This window comes from Staurois parvus, unplaced genomic scaffold (genome assembly GCF_062004578.1).
Source record: "Staurois parvus isolate SC_StPar_1 unplaced genomic scaffold, SC_StPar_1.0 ptg000262l, whole genome shotgun sequence".
Taxonomy (NCBI): Eukaryota; Metazoa; Chordata; class Amphibia; order Anura; family Ranidae; genus Staurois; species Staurois parvus.
The window spans coordinates 8,354,233-8,376,400 of NW_028318058.1; the positions used below are offsets into that span (position 1 = coordinate 8,354,233).

The 22,168-nt window shown below is 38.9% G+C and overlaps 1 protein-coding gene across 2 annotated transcripts in view; it reads left to right on the forward strand.

The window, feature by feature from the left end:
* SLC5A7 (solute carrier family 5 member 7) overlaps positions 1-21,132 on the forward strand; it is a 77,462-nt gene extending 56,330 nt beyond the window's left edge. For both annotated transcript variants that reach the window (XM_089681276.1, XM_089681277.1), the window contains exons 6-9: positions 696-839; positions 1,850-2,003; positions 6,082-6,299; positions 10,127-21,132. In XM_089681276.1, the coding sequence (XP_089537402.1) occupies positions 696-839; positions 1,850-2,003; positions 6,082-6,299; positions 10,127-10,756 (1,146 nt within the window). In that variant the 3' untranslated portion in view covers positions 10,757-21,132. The remainder of the gene's footprint in view (positions 1-695; positions 840-1,849; positions 2,004-6,081; positions 6,300-10,126) is intronic.
* The last annotated feature ends 1,036 nt before the right edge of the window (positions 21,133-22,168 follow it).

Below are 22,168 nucleotides of genomic sequence, written 5' to 3' on the forward strand. Positions count from 1 at the left end.
TTACTGCATATACAGACTGATTTTACTGTTGTGGGTTTAGTAATTGAACAAGTTGAAGTTAGATGCTGATTGTTTACTATGTACAACCAGCAGCAGATTCTGTGTGCACCTGTTTTCCTAAATCTACCCCTTTATTTTTCACATAATAAACAGCTTAGTTTAGTTAAAGACTAAGGTCATCCTTACATAAACTGGCCCATGCAGACAAGGAGCCCCAGTAGTTTAAAATGCACTGTGCCAGTTATATAGAAATATTGTTTAATGCACCTGTCACCCATGAAGCCTGTTTGAAATACTCCCAATTTACATTACTACATCCTGCCCTATTTCTAAGACATGGCAGATGTTGGGCACGTGTCCCCAGCATTGCAGGAATGAATGTGCTTCCTGATGTAAAAGTCACGTATGTGCAGTTCGCTTTCTCTTCCCCTATGTCAGCAACGTTGAGCTCAGCCACTGCTAGGATAGGGGGAGAGGGAATACATGCTGCATATGCATGGCTTTACATAGGAAATCTGTTTACTGCATATTTGGACTCAGTATCTTCTTTGTAACAAGATATAATAGCTGTCCAAGGGACATAAAATACAGCCCAAAATCACCATATAATGTAACATTCATTTATTTTTAATATGGTTAAGGATAATGCTTTAAGTTCTGTGCTATATCTAACAATAGGGCTCTTTATATTGCAGTGGATCAGTGTACCTTTTGCAATGACTCATCCCTCAGTTACAGACATCACAGTGACAGCTGTGGAAGAAGTCTACAAGGATCCTTGGCTGGGCAGCATTAGGAGAGAAGATACCTGGTCTTGGATTGACAGTTTCTTGCTTCTGGTAAACAATACATCCTATCTTTTAACCTTTCTCCACTGCTGTGACTGTGAGACTGGGTGACACAATTAAAGGCATTGTACACTTTCAAATGTTTTTGTTGTTTTAAATAAGTGTTAGTTAATTTATAATCCATGTGTTTTTGTTTTGTTTTTTTGCTTTACTTTGTAATGATGAGCTCACATGTTGTGGCTGCAATTTGTAGTGTCATGGCTGATCGATTCCCCTATGTCCATGCATTAATCAGCATAGCTTGTCCCTATTCACCAGAGGGACAAGTAACTTCTTGTTCTGAGTCACATGCATGCCTAGCCATTTCTCTGTGTTACGTCACAAATGCATGCTAATTTTAGGAAACAAACACATCTCTTCCAACATGGTAATCTTAACTAATTGATTTCAACTGCAATGGCACTAGACTGAGAGAATGGGATTGTGGGATATGTAGTTTCTTCACAGGAGGTGTTGGTTCTTAGACTACAGACAGAGGTTATGCATTATCCTGTTAAGGGGCATGCCGCATGCCTCGAACAAACAGAAATTCTGACAAAGGAATGTGGTAATTTACTCTACTATAACCTCTGTGTAAAGGGGAACAAATGACCCCATGAAACTACATAGTCAATGCACATCTTATGCATAGGTTTATTTAGGTTTATTAGATTTATTAAGGCTTTCAAATCATCTGTGTGTTATGACTATTACTATACTGTATAGCCAGTTTTTCCATTCATTTAAATTAATGCTTACTTATAGTATTGAATGTGTTAAATTGTAATAGTCTTCTTACAAATAGGAAAAGGTGACAAGAAATGAGGACGCTTATGAGCTAACTTGAGGCCACTAGCTTGAGGCCACAAGTTTCCAAACCATGAAAGATTATATTCACCCTGGCAAATCATCTCTACAATAATTTAAATGACAGTGTCTGATATAATACACATTACAGTGTTTAACATTCATTAAACATGTCTGATTATTGTAATAAACCCTCATTTTCTTTCTATTTACAGATGCTAGGAGGAATTCCCTGGCAGGCCTATTTTCAGAGGGTCTTATCTGCTTCTTCTGCAACCTATGCACAAGTGCTCTCTTTCTTAGCTGCTTTTGGTTGTTTGATAATGGCAATTCCTTCGATTCTAATTGGAGCCATTGGAGCCTCCACAGGTAACTGGATTACAACAGTTTCATCTAGGGGACAGTGTTGTCATATATATCAAGGATGAGGAGTGATAATTATTGTTATAATTATTGTTGTTGCGGCAAGAGTTCACTGGCCGATATGTATTGCAAAACTTCCTCTATTCAAAAAATGAATTTTCCCGCAGCAACTTGGTTCATCCAAAGAGATGCATTTATTGGGTCCTAGCACAGGACAGAGTTCACAGAGTGTTTGCAAATAATACAGTGATCAGAAGCCTTCAATGTACCCAATCCTGCTGTGATGATATGTTAGCAGGCATACAGATATTCTACCTGTCTAACATATCTTCAATCTATAACATACACCTAGGTTGCTTCCATGCATGCAAAGATGTGTGTTGTCTTCTAGGCCTATGCTTCCATTGTGATGTTGTGTAAGAAATCAAAAAATATTTTCTTGATATACAGTATCCTCCCCCCCCATCTAAAACCAGCTGATTGGTCAAGCACTTTTCATCCTAACATGAAACCACCCTAGTTGCATTTTGCTGAAAGCAACTATTAAGACTTAGGCCCCTTTCACATGAGCGAACCGATGGGCTCCTCCTGTCCGTTTCACAGGCGGACCCGATTGGTCCATTTGTAGACTTCTATGGATCGACAATTGTCAGCGAACAATAGTCCACTGACGCCCACCACCATACGATCTCATCCTGTATGCAAAAACAGGCAGATGTGGATTCCTTCCCCATCCATCCAGCGGATCAGATGACAATCAGGTGGAAACGGACAGGCGGTCTGTTTCCATCCAACTGTACCACCCCATCTGAATGGGGCCTTACAATTAAGCTACAGTGTCTACAACCCCATTACCCAAGACAGTAAACAACTGAACATCTGACCAATTAAGATTTTTCTCATTTCAGTTATACGGGTACGGCTTGCGCTTGCCGATTGAGTAGCATTAGCAAAGGATAGCCTGCCAGTCTTGATGACTTCCCTTTTAATGTGTAAATGGACTTGTCACTGGCAGGGCCGCCAATAAGGGGGTACCCCCGGGCCTCCTGTAGGGGGCCTGGGCCCTATCACTTTGACAGAGGGGCCCGGAAAGCTGGCAGCTTCAGGTTTCTGCATGCTTAGTGTAGCAGCCAATAACGCTGCTTATCTAAGTATGGGGGAGGGACAAGACAAGACTCCTTTCTCCAGCCTGCCACATTTGACTGTATATGGAAGATGCTGGTGGCTAGATCAGGGCTGAATGGGGGCGGCAGGAGGGGGAGACATGAAAAACCTGAAGCCCAGGAGCTACACGAAACAACTGTGTCACTGGTCACTTGTAATGGCGGCAGGTTAGACAGTATACATACAAGCCTCCCCTCTGTCTTGTCTCACTGGTTACTCTTTTTTTTATAACTGCCTAATCTAACCTGCATGCTGCCTGAACACACTGATAAGATCAGGGTGGCTGTTTGACACATTTTTTTATGTTGGCTTTGGAGGATTTACTGCTGGTTAAAGCTAGCAGCTTCACTGACTGTTTACTGTCCTCCACTGTTCTTGACCAGTTGACTATTGTATCCCATCATGCCTCTGTCTTTCGAAGTCATGCTTGTAACTGTCAATCTTGCAATGCCTCATGGGACTTGTAGTTTGGCAACAGCTGGAGGGCCGCCAGTTTGACACCTGTGGTCTAGGAGATGTCTTTTTAGTATTTATTGTCTCCTGCTGAGGCCCAGACTGCAATTTCTTGTCTCGGGAGCTTTATCCTGGGGGAGAACTGGAACCCTCCCTGGAAAGGAAAGAACACTCTGTTCAGGCTTCCCAAACATTTCTCACCTCTTCCGCCATCTTCCAAATGTAGCTACATTTGTAAGGTCATTTTAATACAGATTATACTTCGTGGAATTTTCCTTTAGAGCTGAAATTGGCTGATTCTCTGTGTTTTTCACTGCAGAAGAGAGAAGTGGTGCACAATAACTAGTAATGTGTTAAACTATTGAAAACTGGTTTTATTGGCTGTCATGGATTGCTGCACCTCTCAACACTATGCTGTCATTAAAGTTTACCAAAAAAAAGAGGTTTCAATAATAATGTCTGAGTACCAGTTAGTAAATGGAGGATTCTTGCTGTGTGTTGCTTTTCACTGGGCAGTGTTGAGATCCAGTAGGCATACCATAGCTATGCCCACTCAACCAATGTAGTCAGAGCACAAACTGACAAAGTGTCACTTAAGCAGCGCATACATTGAAACTCTTTTTTTGCACAACCAGCTATGTGGATAGGGGAATTACTCTCACTGTCGTAGCCAGTCTCACTGATCATTTGGGAAAAACCCAACAGGCTGGTTATACACAAGTTGATCAATAGGTGGACTTGTGTAGGACCAGCTAGCCCATATATGGATAGAAATTCAGCTGGTTTCTGCTGAACCGGATACATTTTTATCCAGGTATGGCCGTTTTTTATTAAAATTCAGAATCAAAAGCAACCCTGTAAAGAAATGGGTTATTACTTATCACTCCAGCTACCTGTGCTGAGTTCACAAACTATGCTGGGCAAAAAATTTTCAGCATCCAGCACACTCCAGGTCTGTCAGATGCCTGTTTCCCTGCTACCATCTGTGGTTCTGTCCGCTGGCCCCTACACCAATACTGCATCCTGTAGTGAAGTGAAGCAAAAAGAAAGAGCGCACCAACCTTGCACATTACCTCAGTAATTCTGTGATTTTATTAAATAAAATATATATATATACTTACAAACAAGGGTGTAAAACAAGCATAATGTCACAAGTTAGCCTGCAGCCTCTTGTTTGTTTATTCTTACCTCCTTGCTGCTCCTGATCCCTTCACATGTGTGTTTGTCTGTGCTCACCTATGGGCGTCGTCTGCTATCCTCTGGGTTTTATTTCCTTCCCTTCCATCACTTCCTGGCCCACCTCCTAGTTTGCTTGTCTATATAAGACATGCTCAGTCTAGCCCACTTTGCCTGAGCAACTTCTTAGTAGTTTGAGCTCCCATATGTTTCTGCTGTGAATCCTATATTGTCTACCTGTGTACCGACCCCAGCTTCGTTCCTGACCTTGCTTGTTTTCCACCTGTCCTGACCTCGGCTTGCCTATTGGATTCCCTTTGTCTTCTCCCATTATACTCTGCTCCCGAGAGTGGTCTCCTCCACCTCAGCTGGGTGTACCCGGGGTCTGCGACCTGGTCCCAGCCTGCTGCAAGTACATCCCCACCATCAGGGGCTCTGGTGAACAAGCAGGCTGGGGCTTAGACTCCGCGCCCTGGGGAACCCCAAGTTGAGGATCAATAGAACTCACTACCACAGGTGCTGACACATAACAGGTTCTCAAAGGAACTGAGGAGTGTAGAGCCAGTGTGAGTCACGTTACGAGGGTAAACTCTCGAAGTGAGGCTGATGCATTTCGAAGGCAGACCCTTCTTCATAGTCTGATGAAGAAGGGTCTCCCTTCGAAATGCGTCTGCCTCACTTTGAGAGTCTACCCTTGTGACATGACTCACACTGGCTCTACACTCCTCAGTTCCTTTGAGGATCTGTTATGCTTGTTTTACATCCTTGTTTGTGAGTATATATATTTTATTTAATAAAATCACAGAATTACTGAGGTAATGCGCAAGGTTGGTGCTCTCTTTCTTTTTGCTTCACTTCACAGTATCAGTTGGGCTTCCCCAGCCTTGTTGTAGAGCTGCATGTCCTTTCATGTACTGGTGGAATTGTTTTGAGGTTCCTCGATTCCTCCACCCCTGGTTTGAGTCCTAGAGTGCAGGAGATGTTATCTTTGTATCTGCTTCCACTGCATCCTGTAGTGACACAGGGGTCAGTGGAGGGTAACACCACACACAGCAGGGACCAGGCATACAACACACACAGAGGTGTGCTGAATACTGAAAACATCTAAGACAGCACAGCTTATAAAGACAGAAGATTGGTGTTTCATATACAAATGTATGTGATTTGTCTACTTTGTTTTAACTCAAAGATTAAGTAATCCTTAGGCCCCAAGGCACTAGTTACTTCCAACAATTAAAACAGAAATAAGATGAGTACTTTTGCCTGACCTATCAAAATTATTATTTTTCAGAATGGAATCAAACCTTATATGGCTTACCTGATCCAGAGTCCAGAGAAGAAACAGACATGATTCTACCCATTGTACTTCAATATTTGTGCCCACCTTACATCTCCTTCTTTGGACTTGGTGCCGTATCTGCTGCAGTTATGTCATCAGCAGACTCTTCCATTTTGTCAGCCAGTTCAATGTTTGCTAGGAATATTTACCAACTTTCATTTAGGCAAAATGTAAGTGTCTTCATTGTTTTTTTAATAATAGAAGGTTTTATTGAATATAAACATTGATACAGCAGTCCATATCAATCAAGGCTAAACAGAAAGATTACAGTTTCAACAAAGTCATATGCAGGTATCATTTTATACACACATGGTAGAGTCGACATAAAGGTACAGTAAATGCCAATCATTCCATAAATAGTTTCCAAACAGCAGGGAATTGCAACAGCTGCATTTGTACTAACTCTAATGTACTGAGTCCTGGTGTATCCTCCTATGCTAATAAATATATCTTTCAAATAAAAGGGTGTCGCCTACGGAACGGGTCCACTCCTTCAGGGAGTTCCAGTGGATCAGGAGTAATTTACAGGTCTGAAAAAAGGCTCTGGAGTGCCTTACATGTAAATTCTCTAAGTTCTATGTCTCCTAAAATTCCCAACAGGCAACATTTGGGGTATAGAGGTATAGTGGCTTGAAATATCCTGTTAATCAGGTCTACCACTCCCTTCCAGTAATGGTGGAGCTTGGGGCAGCACTAATAGAAATGGATAAGGTCTCCATGATCCCCCTTACAATTTATACACAAAGGATTGGGCTGGATACCTATTTTTAACATTCTTAATGGAGTGTAATGAGCTCTAAGTAGAATATATACTTGGGACAATTTCTGGGATACATTATGAGAACATGTGGTAACAGACAGAAAAGCTTATTTCCATCTGTCCCCTGTCATGGGCCCTAAATCCTTCTCCCACTATACTTTTACTTTCATTGGGTAGTTACTAAAATATTCAGACAAGAGTGTAGAATAACATTGTGAGATGAAGTCTTTAGAGGAATACATTGAACTACATCAATGTTTCCCCTGATAGCATGCTGCAATTGCAAATAGTAATAATAGGTATACTGAGGTAAAGAAAAGACAGTTTGCAATTCTGAAAAGGACAGCAGGACCCTGTATTTAAAGATGTGATGTAGATGTGTGATCCCGAATTCTTTCCAGCTACTACTACATATAAGGGATTTTTCCATATGGGGCTATGCTTATTATTATTTTATTATTATACAATATTTATAAAGCGCCAACAGTTCCCTCAGCGCTTAGTGAATACAATAACCTTTTGTAATTGCCTGGCCTTGTTACAAATTTTTTAATAATGCTATTTGTCAGGTAGTGTTTGAAGTGTCTTACATTTATTCTCATCTGGTAGCCTCCCTGACGGTATTCCCGAGTGTAGCTCAGGGTAAAGTTTCAGTACCACAAGCGGTAACCCCGAACTACATTCGGGCTTACCATGCAGCGCTGCTCCGGCATCTGTTCTTCACTTACCTTGTCCTGCGCTCCCGCGATGTCCCCCCTGCAGTGTCCCCGGCAATGTAATCTGGCAGATGCTGGCATCTGTCATCTGAGTTCCATCCCCTGCGACGTCAGGACGTACGGGGGGACGGAACTGGTGGGAAATTTGAAAATGACAAAAAGTGACATTCACAAAATACACTAAAATCACATAGTATAACATTACTGTATCAAAGCATTTCACATACATTTTGTCCCTAGTGCTTTGTCCTGTGCCCTGCCTACATTTTTACTGTTCTTTCTGCCTGGAAACTGAGAAATGTCCATGGCGTCCAAAAAGCATCCCTTTAGGTCAAAATCGGTTTTAGACCAGCTAGAGAACAGCGATAGTAAATTAGAACTACTTGAATTGAGTGATAATGATTCGTGGGGAAATTCATCATCAGACACTGAAAACGATTTTGCGACTTTGCTCAGTGATGTGCGAACTTGGCGCTATATTTCAAATTTTAGTGTTTTTGGTTTGATTATATTATTGAATTCAATTTATTATTATTATTATATTATTATTTTTTTGGATTATTTATTAAATTATAATTTATGATTTCGTGTTTCAAATTTTATCATACCCGGGATTTTTTACTAGACTCTTGTTCAGACAGATTTCAGTGAGTTATTCCTAAAAATTACAGGCCTACAATAAAAAAAATACATATTTCCATGCAAAAAAATTTACCGCTTTGAGCACAGAAATATGGACATAATCAGACCGCTAGGGAGGTTAAACAAGTAGCTTGATAGGAAATAAAAGGTGAGATAGAGGGGGCTCGTGCTTTTCATGGTTTTTTGATGCTGAGCTGTATGAGGAGCTGCTCCCTTCTCACCTCTTGCATGTCCTGCTGCTATGGGGCCTGGCAGGGGACCCAGGGATAGTGGAGTGGTGTACCTCTTTAGTTAAACTGTGCCCCATTCAGACCTCTGTCAGTGCAAACCCACGATTGATCTCAGTGACAGTTTAGTTGATCGCTGCTGTCAAATTTAAATAACAGACATCGGAGGAAGTCTTTTACTACTCACTTCCTCTGTGACCAGGGGCGGACTGACAACTCATGGGGCTCCCTGGCAATAGGGGATTATGGGGCCCCTGTGTCCTTGCCCAAACCCAAAAAAGCGTATGAAAAAGGAACCAGGGGCATCTCATGGGGTGCCCTACTGAGCCCGGGCCCTCGAGCAGTGCCCGAGTTTCCAAATGGTCAGTCCGCCCCTGTCTGTGACTCTAACTGATAATGTAATGTACAGCACTGCAGAAGGACTGAGTAGTAGAATGTTTCCTCTGCTGTCTTTTTATTTAAAATTGACAGCAGCAATTAACTAAACTATCACTGTGATCAACTGCAAGTCCACACTGATGGAAGTCTGAATGAGGTAGGGATCATTCACATTCATATGCCTGAGCAGCAGCTACAAGTTATTTGTATTAGGGTAGGAAAATAACTCTGCTAATAAACTCTATATGTCATGCTTTACATTCACTCTTCTGCACCAGCTCATTCTATATGACATACTGTACCTTCCCTATTCAGCATCAGCTCATTCCATATAACAAGCTAAATATTCACAATTCCACACCATCTTATTTCATTTGCCATGCAGTACGATCTCTGATCTCTATTTTACACCAGATCAGTTTATCACCTTATTTTATACAACTTTTTGTGAATGCTATATTCCATACCACGTCGTTCCATACACTTTGCTGTTCATTCCTTTTCTGTCCTGTCTCACTATGTCCCCCATGCTATATATTGCCCATTTCAGACTGCTTCATTCTGTACATTTTTTATTCTAAACTGCCCCTAGTCTAAACTGTCTATAGAATGCACTGGATTGTACATTTTATTTTTCACACTGCCCCAATTCTATATTATTTGCTGTAAAGTAAAGTTAAAATGGAGACAAGAGACAGATTTTACTTGTCAGTTAAAAAAAACATACCTTAATCAGTAGTAACAGTAGCAGGATGTTTATTTAGGGAACTAATAAACAAACCCTTTGGTTGAAGGCATGTGTTTAGGTACAGTTGTGGTTTAACTTGTTATAGTTATACATTTACATTAGATGTTATGGATCAGATCCAGGGGCGGACTGACCATTCGAGCACTCGGGGACTGCCCGAGGGCCCTGGGGTCAGCAGGGGGCCCTATGAGATGCCCCTGGTACCTTTCATAGGCTTTTTTCAGTGTGGTTTGAGTGTGGGTGAGGACACAGGGGCCCCATGATCCCCTATTGCCTGGGGGCCCCATGAGTTGTCAGTCCACCCCTGATCAGATCCCATCAGCATCCTGCTCATCCTGACATACTCTCTTGTCTCTTTACCCAGTCCCAGCTTTTGAATATTTGTACACTATGACTGTTTATTAAACAGAGTTCTGTGATTTACATTTCACTGCCATTTAGACATGTCAAAGATTATTAAATGTTTTTATAATGTAATATGTTAAAAGTATAACACATTACAGCATTTTTTTTCTTATTTTAAAAGGCATCAGAAAATGAAATTGTCTGGGTGATGCGGACTACTGTGTTTATATTTGGAGCTGCTGCCACAGCTATGGCTTTACTGGCAAAGTCAGTTTATGGACTTTGGTACCTGAGCTCTGACCTGGTCTACATTGTTATCTTCCCACAGCTTCTTTGTGTTCTATTTATCAAAGCAACCAACACTTATGGGTCTGTTGCAGGATATGTGCTTGGGCTATTTCTCAGAATAAGTGGTGGAGAGCCATATCTCCACCTGCAGGCACTTGTCTGTTTCGGAAACTGCTACATGGACAAGAATAACATAATTCTGCAAAGGTTCCCTTTCAAAACTCTTTCTATGCTAGTTTCATTTCTAACAAACATAGCTATCTCTTACTTTGCAAAGTATCTGTTTGAAACAGGAACATTGCCACCAAAATTAGATTTCTTTAATGCTGTGGTGGCTAAGCACAGTGAAGAAAACATGGACAAGACAACATTAGTGAAGAGTGACAATATTAATTTGTCTGAGTTAGCTCCAGTAAAGCCAAGACAAAGCCTGACATTGGGTGCAACATTTGTAAATAAGGAAGCCATCAGTGACTTGGACTCAAGCCCAGAGTCTCCAGACATGGAAAACAAGGACCTGTGATATAGCCATAGAAACAATGCTGCACTTGCATAGTAAGCAATGAACACTCTACACTGAAAAACAAAGGGTAAGCAGTATTTATTAAGAAGTTATGGTTTTATAAAGATGTCATTGCACAAATCACCACAAGCATCATAACATTAATGAAGACACTTGTATCATGTCTTCTCTGTCCTTCCAAAATTGATGGATATTACGTGAATCCTTCATTACCCAAGTATTTGTGATGTCTTAGTATTTTGTGGGCTTTGATCTTATTTTGTGAAGATTCTAGCAATAAAGGTATATGTTCAAAGAGATAAAATACCACAAACAATTAGGATATTGAAAGATACCAAAACCAGTACATGCATAATCTAAGAATACTAAGTGTGCACTTATTTTTTAACATATGTTGATATAATATTGCTTTTTTAATCTATTTTCAATGCTATAGTAGGTAACAACTTAAATATTTTTCACTGTTTTTACAGTTACATTTGACAACAGTCCACAAACTGTATGGTTTATATTGCTCCTCAGCATGTTATGATTCACAAAAAATATGGTTACTTGACGTGTTGTGGAAAGTTGATGGTGATGAACCATGGGGATGCAAGAAGCTCTGTTAAAGCACCGTTATGGTGCCTGCTGTGGAAACTATGTATTTGTTTGTCTCCTCTGGGCAACTTAAAGTTTTTGAACTAACCAAGTATTCAAAAATTCCAATGGGACTTTTCAGACAGCTAGTGTTGGCAATATATAAACATATTGTATACACATCATAAAATATAAATACACATAAAATCACATCATGGGTTATAAAATATTCTGGTGATATACAATCTTAAATCATATCATTACCCAGGAAAAATCCATAAGGGACCAAATTAAAATTGTATCGATGTTCCAATATATATTCTAACAGCCAGGATTTTATGATGTAACAAAAAAGGGATTAAATTATTTTATATTGTCTATATTAGTTTCCTGAAAAGTCCCATTGACGTTTTTAAATACTTGGTAGATATATATAGGGATAGTGGCAACAAATGGTCCTTGTCTACTATCTCACTTTTCTGAGTAAAGTTTCTCAATTGAAATGTATGGGAAAACCATAAAATACCTGTATGGGAAAACCATAAAATACAATGTATGGGAAAACCATAAAATACAAGACAGTAATGAAGTTTATAGAGTATTGTACTCATAAAAGCAACTCAGAACCAAACAACAGACAGACATACAAAAGTTACTCAGTTAAAAAATTAATAATTAAACATACTCTTAAATGCAACTATTGGCAAGTACCTATATTTCTCTTTTATATCGTTGAAGCTTCCTTTAAAGGGTATCCAGGGAGCCAAACCAGGGAGCCAAACATGCTCTACAGCATTGCTCAGTCCTGTCACACTAACCCAGGGGGCTTGCTCACAGGAGGAGACAGCATTCAAGGACAACTCAATGTTGCCATTCCTTAATTGTGCAATTACCATACTGCTGCTGTGCTCTGTACTAAACTCTGCTACTGCAGCAGTTGAGTTATAGGACGTGATTTGTTGTATAGTAGGGGTTCCTCAATACAACGCATGAAAGGTCCTCTGCGCTACCTACAGGTGTAATACAAGCTGTTTCCTGCTGACACTGATTGTGTATTTACCACAAACCAAATAAACCATTAACATAAAAAGTTCAGCGCAAACCACCAAAAATTGGAAAGCATGTGCCAAGGAACTCAATAAAAACTCACTGTGTCTCACTTTAATTAAGCCAGTGTAACTATACCAACAGATACACTTACTGAAAAAATCACAAAGTGAAAAATAGTGTCTTATAAAAACTCTTAAATCATAATATACATCAATGCTTGCAGCGAGTCCATAAGCACCCAGTGAACTAGGAAAAATTATGAAATATTGTACTGTAATTCAGTGATCCATTAAAGTGTCATCATAGGTGAGGGTCCCACCACCATTCACTCTCCACTCTCACCTTGATCTGTGGACCTATTTGGTATATAATAGGTCAATAAGCGCCTTTCCCTTTCACCAAAGGGTAAAAAACAGCAGTTCCCACCAGCCACTTGATGAATAAAAGCCTCAGGATTAATCCTCCAGCTTCTCCTATATGGTAAAGGGCACAACAAGGCTCAGACACTCAAGGCAAAGAGAAAACTCCATATAGTGTAATATAGTCACAAAAAACAGTTTATTAAAACCATGAGATAAAACCACTAACAAGTAAAGTGCATCAAGGAAGCAGTGCACAACTCCAAACACTTAATGGAAATCAGTCACAGGTCAGTTCAGAAGCAGCCACGTGGGCATGGTGAAATGCATCAAGGCAAAGCACAGTGACGTTATCACGACTGTAAGGAAGCCTGGCCACTCAGCTGGTGTATGGAGGTGGGATTCTGAGGTTTTTAAAGTGACCTGTGATTGATTTCTATTAAGCATTTGAAATTGTGCACTGCTCCATTTGAGCACTTTACTTGTGAGTGGTTTTATCCTATGGTTTTAATAAAGTACTGGCATTTTTTGTTGGTTTGTGCTGCACTTTTTATGTCAAGGGGTTCTACAATCACATACACATGAATTATGCAGATGTGTTCCTGAATTTCACTTTGTATCATTTAAATATTAACTGAAACAAACTACCAATGAAAGTGACCTACAAATCACAGTAATAATTAGTGACAATCACAGGGTTGATCAATAAAAGCTTGTAAACTATGCAAATTTGGTACGTTGTTGAAATAATTTTTGTTCCAATATGTATATATTTACATGATGTAATTTAGTATATATATATTAGCAGTTTAAATATAATTGTTTCGTTACTATCATGTTTAAAACTGTTTTACTTATTTTTGCTGATTATTGCAAATTATTTTGCTATTATTATGATAAGGAATGGACCCTCTAGAAGTGCACCAAACCATAAATCCGTGACAACAGTAAGTAACTTTTGGTGCCCATAGTCTGAACAGTGCTTTCCAGATTGAGAAATCTAACAAGAGTATACATTGATATAGCAAATTGTGTTGGTCAAAGCGCCTTGTTCTAAATATTTCCCACATACAGTATCTATCACAGTGTGACATTCTTTGTGCTCTACTTCCCCTGTGTAGGTTCATTACAAAAGCTCTGTGGTCTGAAAGGCTAGGTCTTGCAACCTACCACTTTCCTACTTTAATGCCAATAAGGAATCTATCACTTTTCATCATTGTATGTGATATTATATTTTCCAGTATGCCTTTTCTTGAAGGTTATCAGTGCCACATTATGACCAGCATAGTCTAGATTCACCAGCTGTATTTCTACATTTTGTTTTACAAAACCACCAGCCAAGACTTAATTCAATCTTTATACTAGATGAGTAAATTGTTATGCTTGTTTAAGAGTAATAACATACACCTCCAGCCTTACAAGCCTATGTTCAGACATTATGCTCAATTTACAAAGCTTTAACACAAGGATAAGGAGTTTTATTTTCAAAATAACGGGCTCAGCTGAAAATATTTTTGTGACTTTTTGAAAAAAGATATTCATATCCTGGTGTGTTTGTTTTGTAAGTTAGAGTTTGTTGTGTATCTTAGTTTAGTAAAAACGCAAAAATGGAGCTACACTTAGTAAAGGAAGTTCCACTGGTTGTCCTTTCATGCAGATCGTCTAGGTGATCCAATCGTCTAGACGATCCGTCTAGTTCACCCCCACTGCCTGCAACCTCCTGGGACATGTCACAGGTCCCAGGAGGCTGAAAGACCATTCAGAATACAGAGCACGGCTAACACATGCACAGTGGGGAGCTGGCTGTGAAGCCACAAGGAGTCACAGCTGACTTCCCACAGTTAACAGGGCAGTGCCGGGGACCCAAAGATTGGTCTGGGTGAAGACAGTGCTGGATCCCTGGACTGGTAGGCATCTTTTAATGAAAGGTCAGCAGCTACAGACTTTTAATTTTTTTTGTTTTAACTGAAGTTCCTCTTTAATATTTATGTCTTAAGTGCCAAACAAAATTCAGTGGAACTTGATAGATTTCAGTATAATGTGCATAGACAATAAGAAACCAATAAGGTTAGTGAAGTACTACAAAACTATAAATCTTTATGGCAAAGCTAAAGTTTCCTTTAAAATATATGAATAGCCCAAAATTTCTTTTGAGCTTTGGAGTGAGTAGGGAAGAGTTGAAACTCCTGTCAGGATATTTTTTATCTGTGTATCATTGGCAAACTTTTTCTTTACTTCCTACCCCCAAACCGCAACTGGAAGTTAGAGGAAATCTCCAAAGTGAGAGGAAATCCCCCTTAGACAGTTGTCCCTGGAATATGTGTCTTCAATTGAAGATTCCTTTTGTTCTGGGGACAACACAACATTTTTGGATCTCCCTGCACTTTCTGCCTTGGTGACAAAGGTCACCAGGACAAATAGAGGTATAACTCTCCCCAATGGGAAAACATACTGCAATATAAATTTGACAGGGGTCTAACCCTTCCTTACTTTAGACCAAACAAAAGTTTTGCCTAGAGATACACTTTAATGTACTTTTATACAATTAAAATGCTCTGTAAAATTAATTTACTAGTCAAACTTGTTCTTTATTTCAAGCAAAAATCCCAAATTTTTCTGAGTTTTAAAAGTAAAATGTACTTTGGCTATTTCACAAAAGATTCCTTCCCACGAGTTACCTGAATGCTAACCAGCAGCTTCAGCACTGTAAATGCTGCACAGCCACCATGGTACATTCTGTTTGCCTATGATTTGTTTTCCATGACACAGGACTTGTTCCTGTGGTACAGATCAGAAATATTTTGACTCCTTAGTTTTCCAGGTCACCTTGGATCTGTACATTTGATGTCATAGATGCCCACTCTTTAACAGAACACCAGATGGGAAATGGACCATGCTGCCTGAGTAGTGCCGAAGGCTGCAAGCATTAGATAAAAGCAGAGTAGGTACTAGGGAAACCAACGCACATTTTACTTTTAAAACTCCTAAAAGGGGAATTTTCTCTTAGGAGATTTTGGAGATGTTTGCACATTTGTGTTTGCCTTTATAATACTCATGTTAGCCTAGTTTTATTTCATAAAACAGACTAAGAAGTATACCGCTACATGACTCCACTATAACATATGAACAAGTCATCTTTTTATATGTTCTTGTTATAAGATCTTTGATGGTCTAAATCAACCTTTACATCATTGGATTTTAATAGAAAAAGATACAATTTTTTAAAGTAATCCACTTATCAGAAGCAGATAAATGAATGACAAATGAATGAACTGGTATTCTATTCTTTACAGAATATAAGGTGAACATATAGTTGGTACTTAAATCAGGTACGAATTATGCCTAGATTCTAAGACATGGGCCTAGATACAAGCTACTGTATATGGTCTGCTTCCTTCAAGGTTACTCACCTAAAAAAACCACATACTTAGCTTTGTGATGTTAGAAGAATACCTTCTTGGTGTTTTAGAAAAAGGTATTTGTTACAAACCATGTTATAAGTAAAAAGAGTGTAGCCAAATAAAATAGTCATCTTAGATTTTTCAATGGACTTTGCTCCTAGAACATAAGGTACAATATAATTTGTTGATAGCTTACATGTCAGATTAGGTACTAAATGAAATGTTAGTGGAGAGTAGTAAAGGTGTCCAAAAACAAGACAATTATCTACATTGCACATGTCACCCATTTTTGTTAGGTCATCAAGCCACCAGAATAGAAAAGAGGTCTTAATGGGTAGAGTATATATTTTGCATTATTGCTCCTATTGTCCCCTGCACAATATGCATATTCAGCACAGGTGTGTCAAAAAACTACCAGTTTGTTTGCACTCAGCTTAGTATGTAGAGTGATGACAGATTCCATTTGCTTGGGTGAAAACAAATTCTTAATAATACTTTGCGTACATCATATTCAAAACCAAAACATTACTGAAAAGAAAATAGTAGTATAAAAATCAACATGCACTTATTAATGGGGTCCTATCAATAGAAACATTAGCTAACAGCATGTTGACTCCCAGTAACACATTGCATTACACAAGATATATACCATCTGGCACATAGAACTAAAGGAACCATGTCAGCAACAGCAAGATAATGACAGAACGAAGTCTCTGACTTTCCCTTTTCTTACACCACAGTCATAGTTGAAGTAAGAGCTGCTGTAGAGTACATTATAAAAAGGATTAAATTCAGAGCTAGAAAGAGTATGTCAGCCTTGTTTGAAGCTCGCAGAAAATAATGACAGTGGACTTGGTCAAAGATCATGACAAGGCATATTGTGAAGTAACCCCTTTTCATATTAGCGATTGGCTACATTTTTATTTAACCCTGGTTAATTTAGCTTGGTAACTTTTCACAATACAAAGGTATTTTTTTAATACCATTTGTTGATGTTCAACGTGCACTGTTTTAGCATTGGCAGCAACATTTGGTGAACTATTAGTTGGAGCCTAATGATAAATTAATGAGCCACTGAATAAACAATAAGCTGGAAACCGAAACAGTCTTAGCATCAGCTAAGTGTCACATTGGGTCAATGGAGTGGAGTAAGATATGTATTTTTTATGACCAGGTCCATACTTAATATGCTAGGGCATTCATTTAGGCAAACATATTGGTCAGCAATTGGACATGCAAGTATGATCTGACTGCTAAACGTTTTTTTTAAACATGTTTATGAACCTAGCAACCTTGCTGGGGGAACCAGGAACCTTTGCCCTGGGGGTCAAACAAAACCAACTAGCCCTTTCATGGTAGGGAAAGATTTCTGTAGGCGTATAAACATCAGTATCCTTTGCAGTTCTTAACAACTGGTAAAATAACATCTCAGAGCCACAAAGGAAGTTGGTGCTAAAATAACAGGGACGAATAACTATAAAATACTCAGTGTGTGCCACTGATTTCAAGATCCACTCTTATGGATCTCTGAATGCTGAAATATCTCCAATGAATGCCACCTGCCCAACATATCCTATTAGTTGTGACCCAGAGAGCAAATACCCACCTGCCTCCAGTCCAGTCCTCTCCTGCAACCTGGTGCCAGCTTATTTTGTAATTTTCTCGAGATTTATAGAGATTTACTGTGAAACCTCAACATATTTTAAGATGTTTTACAGCTCACACAGGTGGTTGTCTTAGATCAAATAAGTATTGGGACCATACTCCAGCATTTCAAGTCACAAGGAAAACTCATCCACTTTAATTCAGGACTAGCTGAATGTGACTAACTACTACTAGCTAACATAGTTTATAGACTTTTCTCCAGAGCACTACAGTATTTTACAGTTATCTATACTAGGCTGATGGTTTTCATTGACGTAGAGTGAACCTGTCATAATAAAATGTTTTACAAATTAGCATTACCAGACAGTAGTGAACAATATAAGGTACCTATACATATCTTCCTGTTGTCAGAATTCTGCTCCAGCACGCCGCAGGTGCCATCAAACTCAAGACACATAAGGAATGCAATGACTTATTTTGCTGCGAATCAGTGCTCAGGGACCCCACTCAGCACACCTAACAATGCATCGGAATAGCCTTTTATTAGTTTTCTAAGGTACCCACATTTGCACTGTAGAAGGTTAGGCACATAGCATTATCTGAGTACTGTGTTCTTATAAAGGGACTTCTTGAGAGTTTATTAATTCTAGTTAATGTTGCATTTTATCACAACAGGATTATTTTGAAATCAATTTGATCTCATATCATGAATTTAAAGCAGCCACTGCATTTGCTTGACATAATTAGCATAGTGTTGAAAAAAGGACTCCCTTGGTCATAAATTAACCCTGTTTTGTAGACTTGTGAGGTCATGGGGTGAGCTGAAGGTTAATGGAAAGAGTTATGGCTAGAATTATCTTTTTTTGTGTGTGTGAAAAGCCTACACTAAAAACTACCAGCACCAGGTTCTCAGCCAAGCATATCAACACTTTTGCTATGTTTTAAAAAAATAAATCAGACTGGTTTCTATTAGAGAACTAGGATTTATGTTCCTCAAACCAGAAATTACATTTGCATGTAAATAATATTTGCTATACACAAAATAATGTACAAAAATAATGTGAACAGTAAGAAGTCTCCTTTTGTGCTTCAGATTATTTCTCTGAAATAATATGAATCCTGCTGATCACATATTAAATATATCAATAGATGAGATATATAACTGTCCATACACATTTGCACATTTATTATTTATCTACTTATATAGCTCCATCAATTTACGCAGCGCTTTACATATATATTCTGTATTGTACATTCACATCAGTCCCTAACCCTCAAGGGGCATACAATCTAAGGTCCCTAACTTACATTCATACATATACTAGGGCCAATTTAGACAGGATCCAATTAACCTGCCAGCATATCTTCAGAGTGTGGGAGGAAACCGGAGTACCTGGAGAAAACCCAGCAGGCACAGGGAGAACATGCAACATAATCAGAACATGTTAAGTGCACCCAAAAATTATATTTTAGTTGTAATATAGTGGGCTGAATTACCCAATACTTTCTTATACCTTTTGGGAACATTAGCAGTAAGCTCTGCATGTGTTCCTAATCATGTTATTGTTCATCCTATGCTCGATACACACGGGGCATTTTTTTTTATTTTGTTCAATCCAGTGGCTAAGCGAAAAAACTGAGAGGTCACCAACTAAGCAATGATCTCCCTCCATGAGCTATTGTGTTCTGAAAGGGGGACTGCTGCCCCATCAGAACACACTGATCAGCACTTACAACCATTGGCTACAATAACTGTTCGCATGCTGGTTTTCAAGCATGCCCGTTTCAAGAATGCCTGTTCGATAAAAGCCAATTCTTAGATCGGCTTCCATTGGACCGGCTGCTGTACACACGGACCGAATGTCAGCTGGTATACCGAATGTCAGCTTGCTGATACCGACCAATATTCGGCCCATGTGTACCAGCCTTTAGTGTTTTGGGTATTCTCATTGCTCATTACTTGTGGCATTACAATGCATTTAAAAAACCCAAACAGGACAAGAGGTTTTTGCTAATAATGTTTAAGATAGGTGTACAGGCTTGAAAACTCAAGAAGAGAGGCATCATCATCAGGGCTCTATTTGGAGTTTGTGAAGCCTTAGGCATGCTTGATTGATGACACCACTTCATACATTCAAACTGAATCAACTTCTGGGAATGCTAAAGCACCAAGATGGGGCAAAATGACAATGTACAAAGTGAGCTGCACTGGATTGTGGTTGTGTTCAAAACTTGCATATGTATTGTATTGTATCTTCTTTTTTCAATAACAGATAATGGGTATCACTTTGTGATTTAGGTGCAAGGAAACAAGTCATAAAAGGCAACAGTATGAATGCTGACCTTAGGCTTCTTGTTCTTAGTTGTTTCCTCTACTTTCCTCTGCAGCTACACTAAGCCACTCAATTAGCAACATCTACTTGGCCCATACTATGTTTGGGCACACCCCCTCAACTAAAATGTCATCTCCCTGCAAGACATAGGGGTGTATCATAGGCAGTGTGACAACAAGGGGGCATACAGAATCTCTGAAGCTGGAGCCAGTAGTGAATATCTTGCACCCTTTTCCCCTCAGCTCAAGCATTATTTGACAAAGATGTTCAGAAGCAGAAAAAGGGGATAAAAAAAAAAACTTAAAAAAACGTTTCACAAGTATTGCCCCCACCAATGGCCTCCCATGACACCATCCTAATGTTAGGTATAGAAAATACAGCCATGCTTACAATCTCAATCCCTGAGAGTTCATATGGTGTTTAATTCTACATCTTCAAAAATATAAATTTTGGGAGGACTGACGATTTAACAGTTAATGCAGGAAAATATAACACAACTACGAAAATCAGTAACAAATAAAAGTGGAAGCAATATTAACAAGCTTTACAGATAAGAATATCATATTCTGAATTTCAGTGTACTTTTGTCTCTTTCTGAGCAATGATGTCCTGTAAGATCTCTGTCTGGTTAATATACTAGTTCCATGTGTGATTAAAATGTGTTGTTTTCTTGTACTGTATTCTCTAACACAGAAGAAGACCTATTCATGTTGTCCTCTTGGTGATTTAAATCTGCAGTACATGCAGAGGTGAATTTATTGTATATCTGTCAGTCGACAGACATTTCATTTTGTTGTTAAAAAATATATATATTTTTGTTTGTTCAAGCAATGAAACATAAGAAATAAGAGATAGGATAAAATATATATATATAAACTCTTTTAGTACTGTATTAAATAGTGCCAATGGGTTCAAAATATAACTATGGAATATAAAGTTTATATTTATGTATGTCATCAACAGATATACATATTTATTTTATGATTAAACAAAATATTATGTGTTAGTATAATAATATAGATATTAATAAACTTTTTTTTTATAATCAATCATGTCTCAGAAATTATTCAAGTTTTAACATGTTAAAATTAAGGTCATACAAAGGCTTTTCACGCATGCAAACTTTTTTTGAAAATGGCATATTCCCCACTCATCTGATGACTGCTGCATTACCTAGGTGTGGAAGTCAAAGCACAAGACTTGCATCTTGCCACATTATTGGACTGTTGGTATCAGTCTTTGGGAGAAGATTCTCTTTTATAACAGCATCAAAGTGTTTTCAACTTTCAAACTTGAACTCCAGGCACATATAAAAGACACACATCACTGCAGCCCTGTATCCATTAATAAATATTTAAATACATTTTTAAATGCAATCAGTGCACAGACCTGCTTTTGACTTGATATTAACCTCTTATACAGCACTATAAATCCCTTGCACAGCACTTCTGTTAGAGGGGGAAGAAACATGCTGATAGGAGAAAAGAGATGCATTCATCAGAGGGCCCTTACTCCTTTAGACCCCATTCACACCTGAGCACTTTGTAGATCGAAGCTCCAAGATGCTCACCAAGCAAAATCCCATTCATTTCAATGACCCCTGTTCACATGTGAATGTTTTGTCACATGTAGCCAAATGACTGTCACTCAAAAAAGTACATTAGCTTCTTCTGGACAGTTTGGAGTGTTTTGGGCCCCATAGACTTCAATGGGAATGCCTGAAAATGTGCTACATGAGCGATTTATCAGCAACAGTCCACCCCTAAACACACCTTTTCTAAGCAAGATGGAGGACAGCAAACCTCATCTCTTTGACCCAGAGAGCTTCATTGCCCTGGTGCATGGCTACGCATGCCAATATGATCCAAAGGACTCCCAATATAAAAACAGGGGAAAGAAGGACCAGGCCTGGGAAGACATCGCATAACAAGTATTTCCCGGATGGGTCACCTACAGTTCCTCCCAGAGACTAGAAAAAGGTATATTTCTCTGTACACCAGCCATGTTTAGTTGATGCTTTCCTTGTTCTAAGTTCTCTGCTCGCATGTCTGCAACATTGCAGCTGCATTTCTTGCAGACATATGA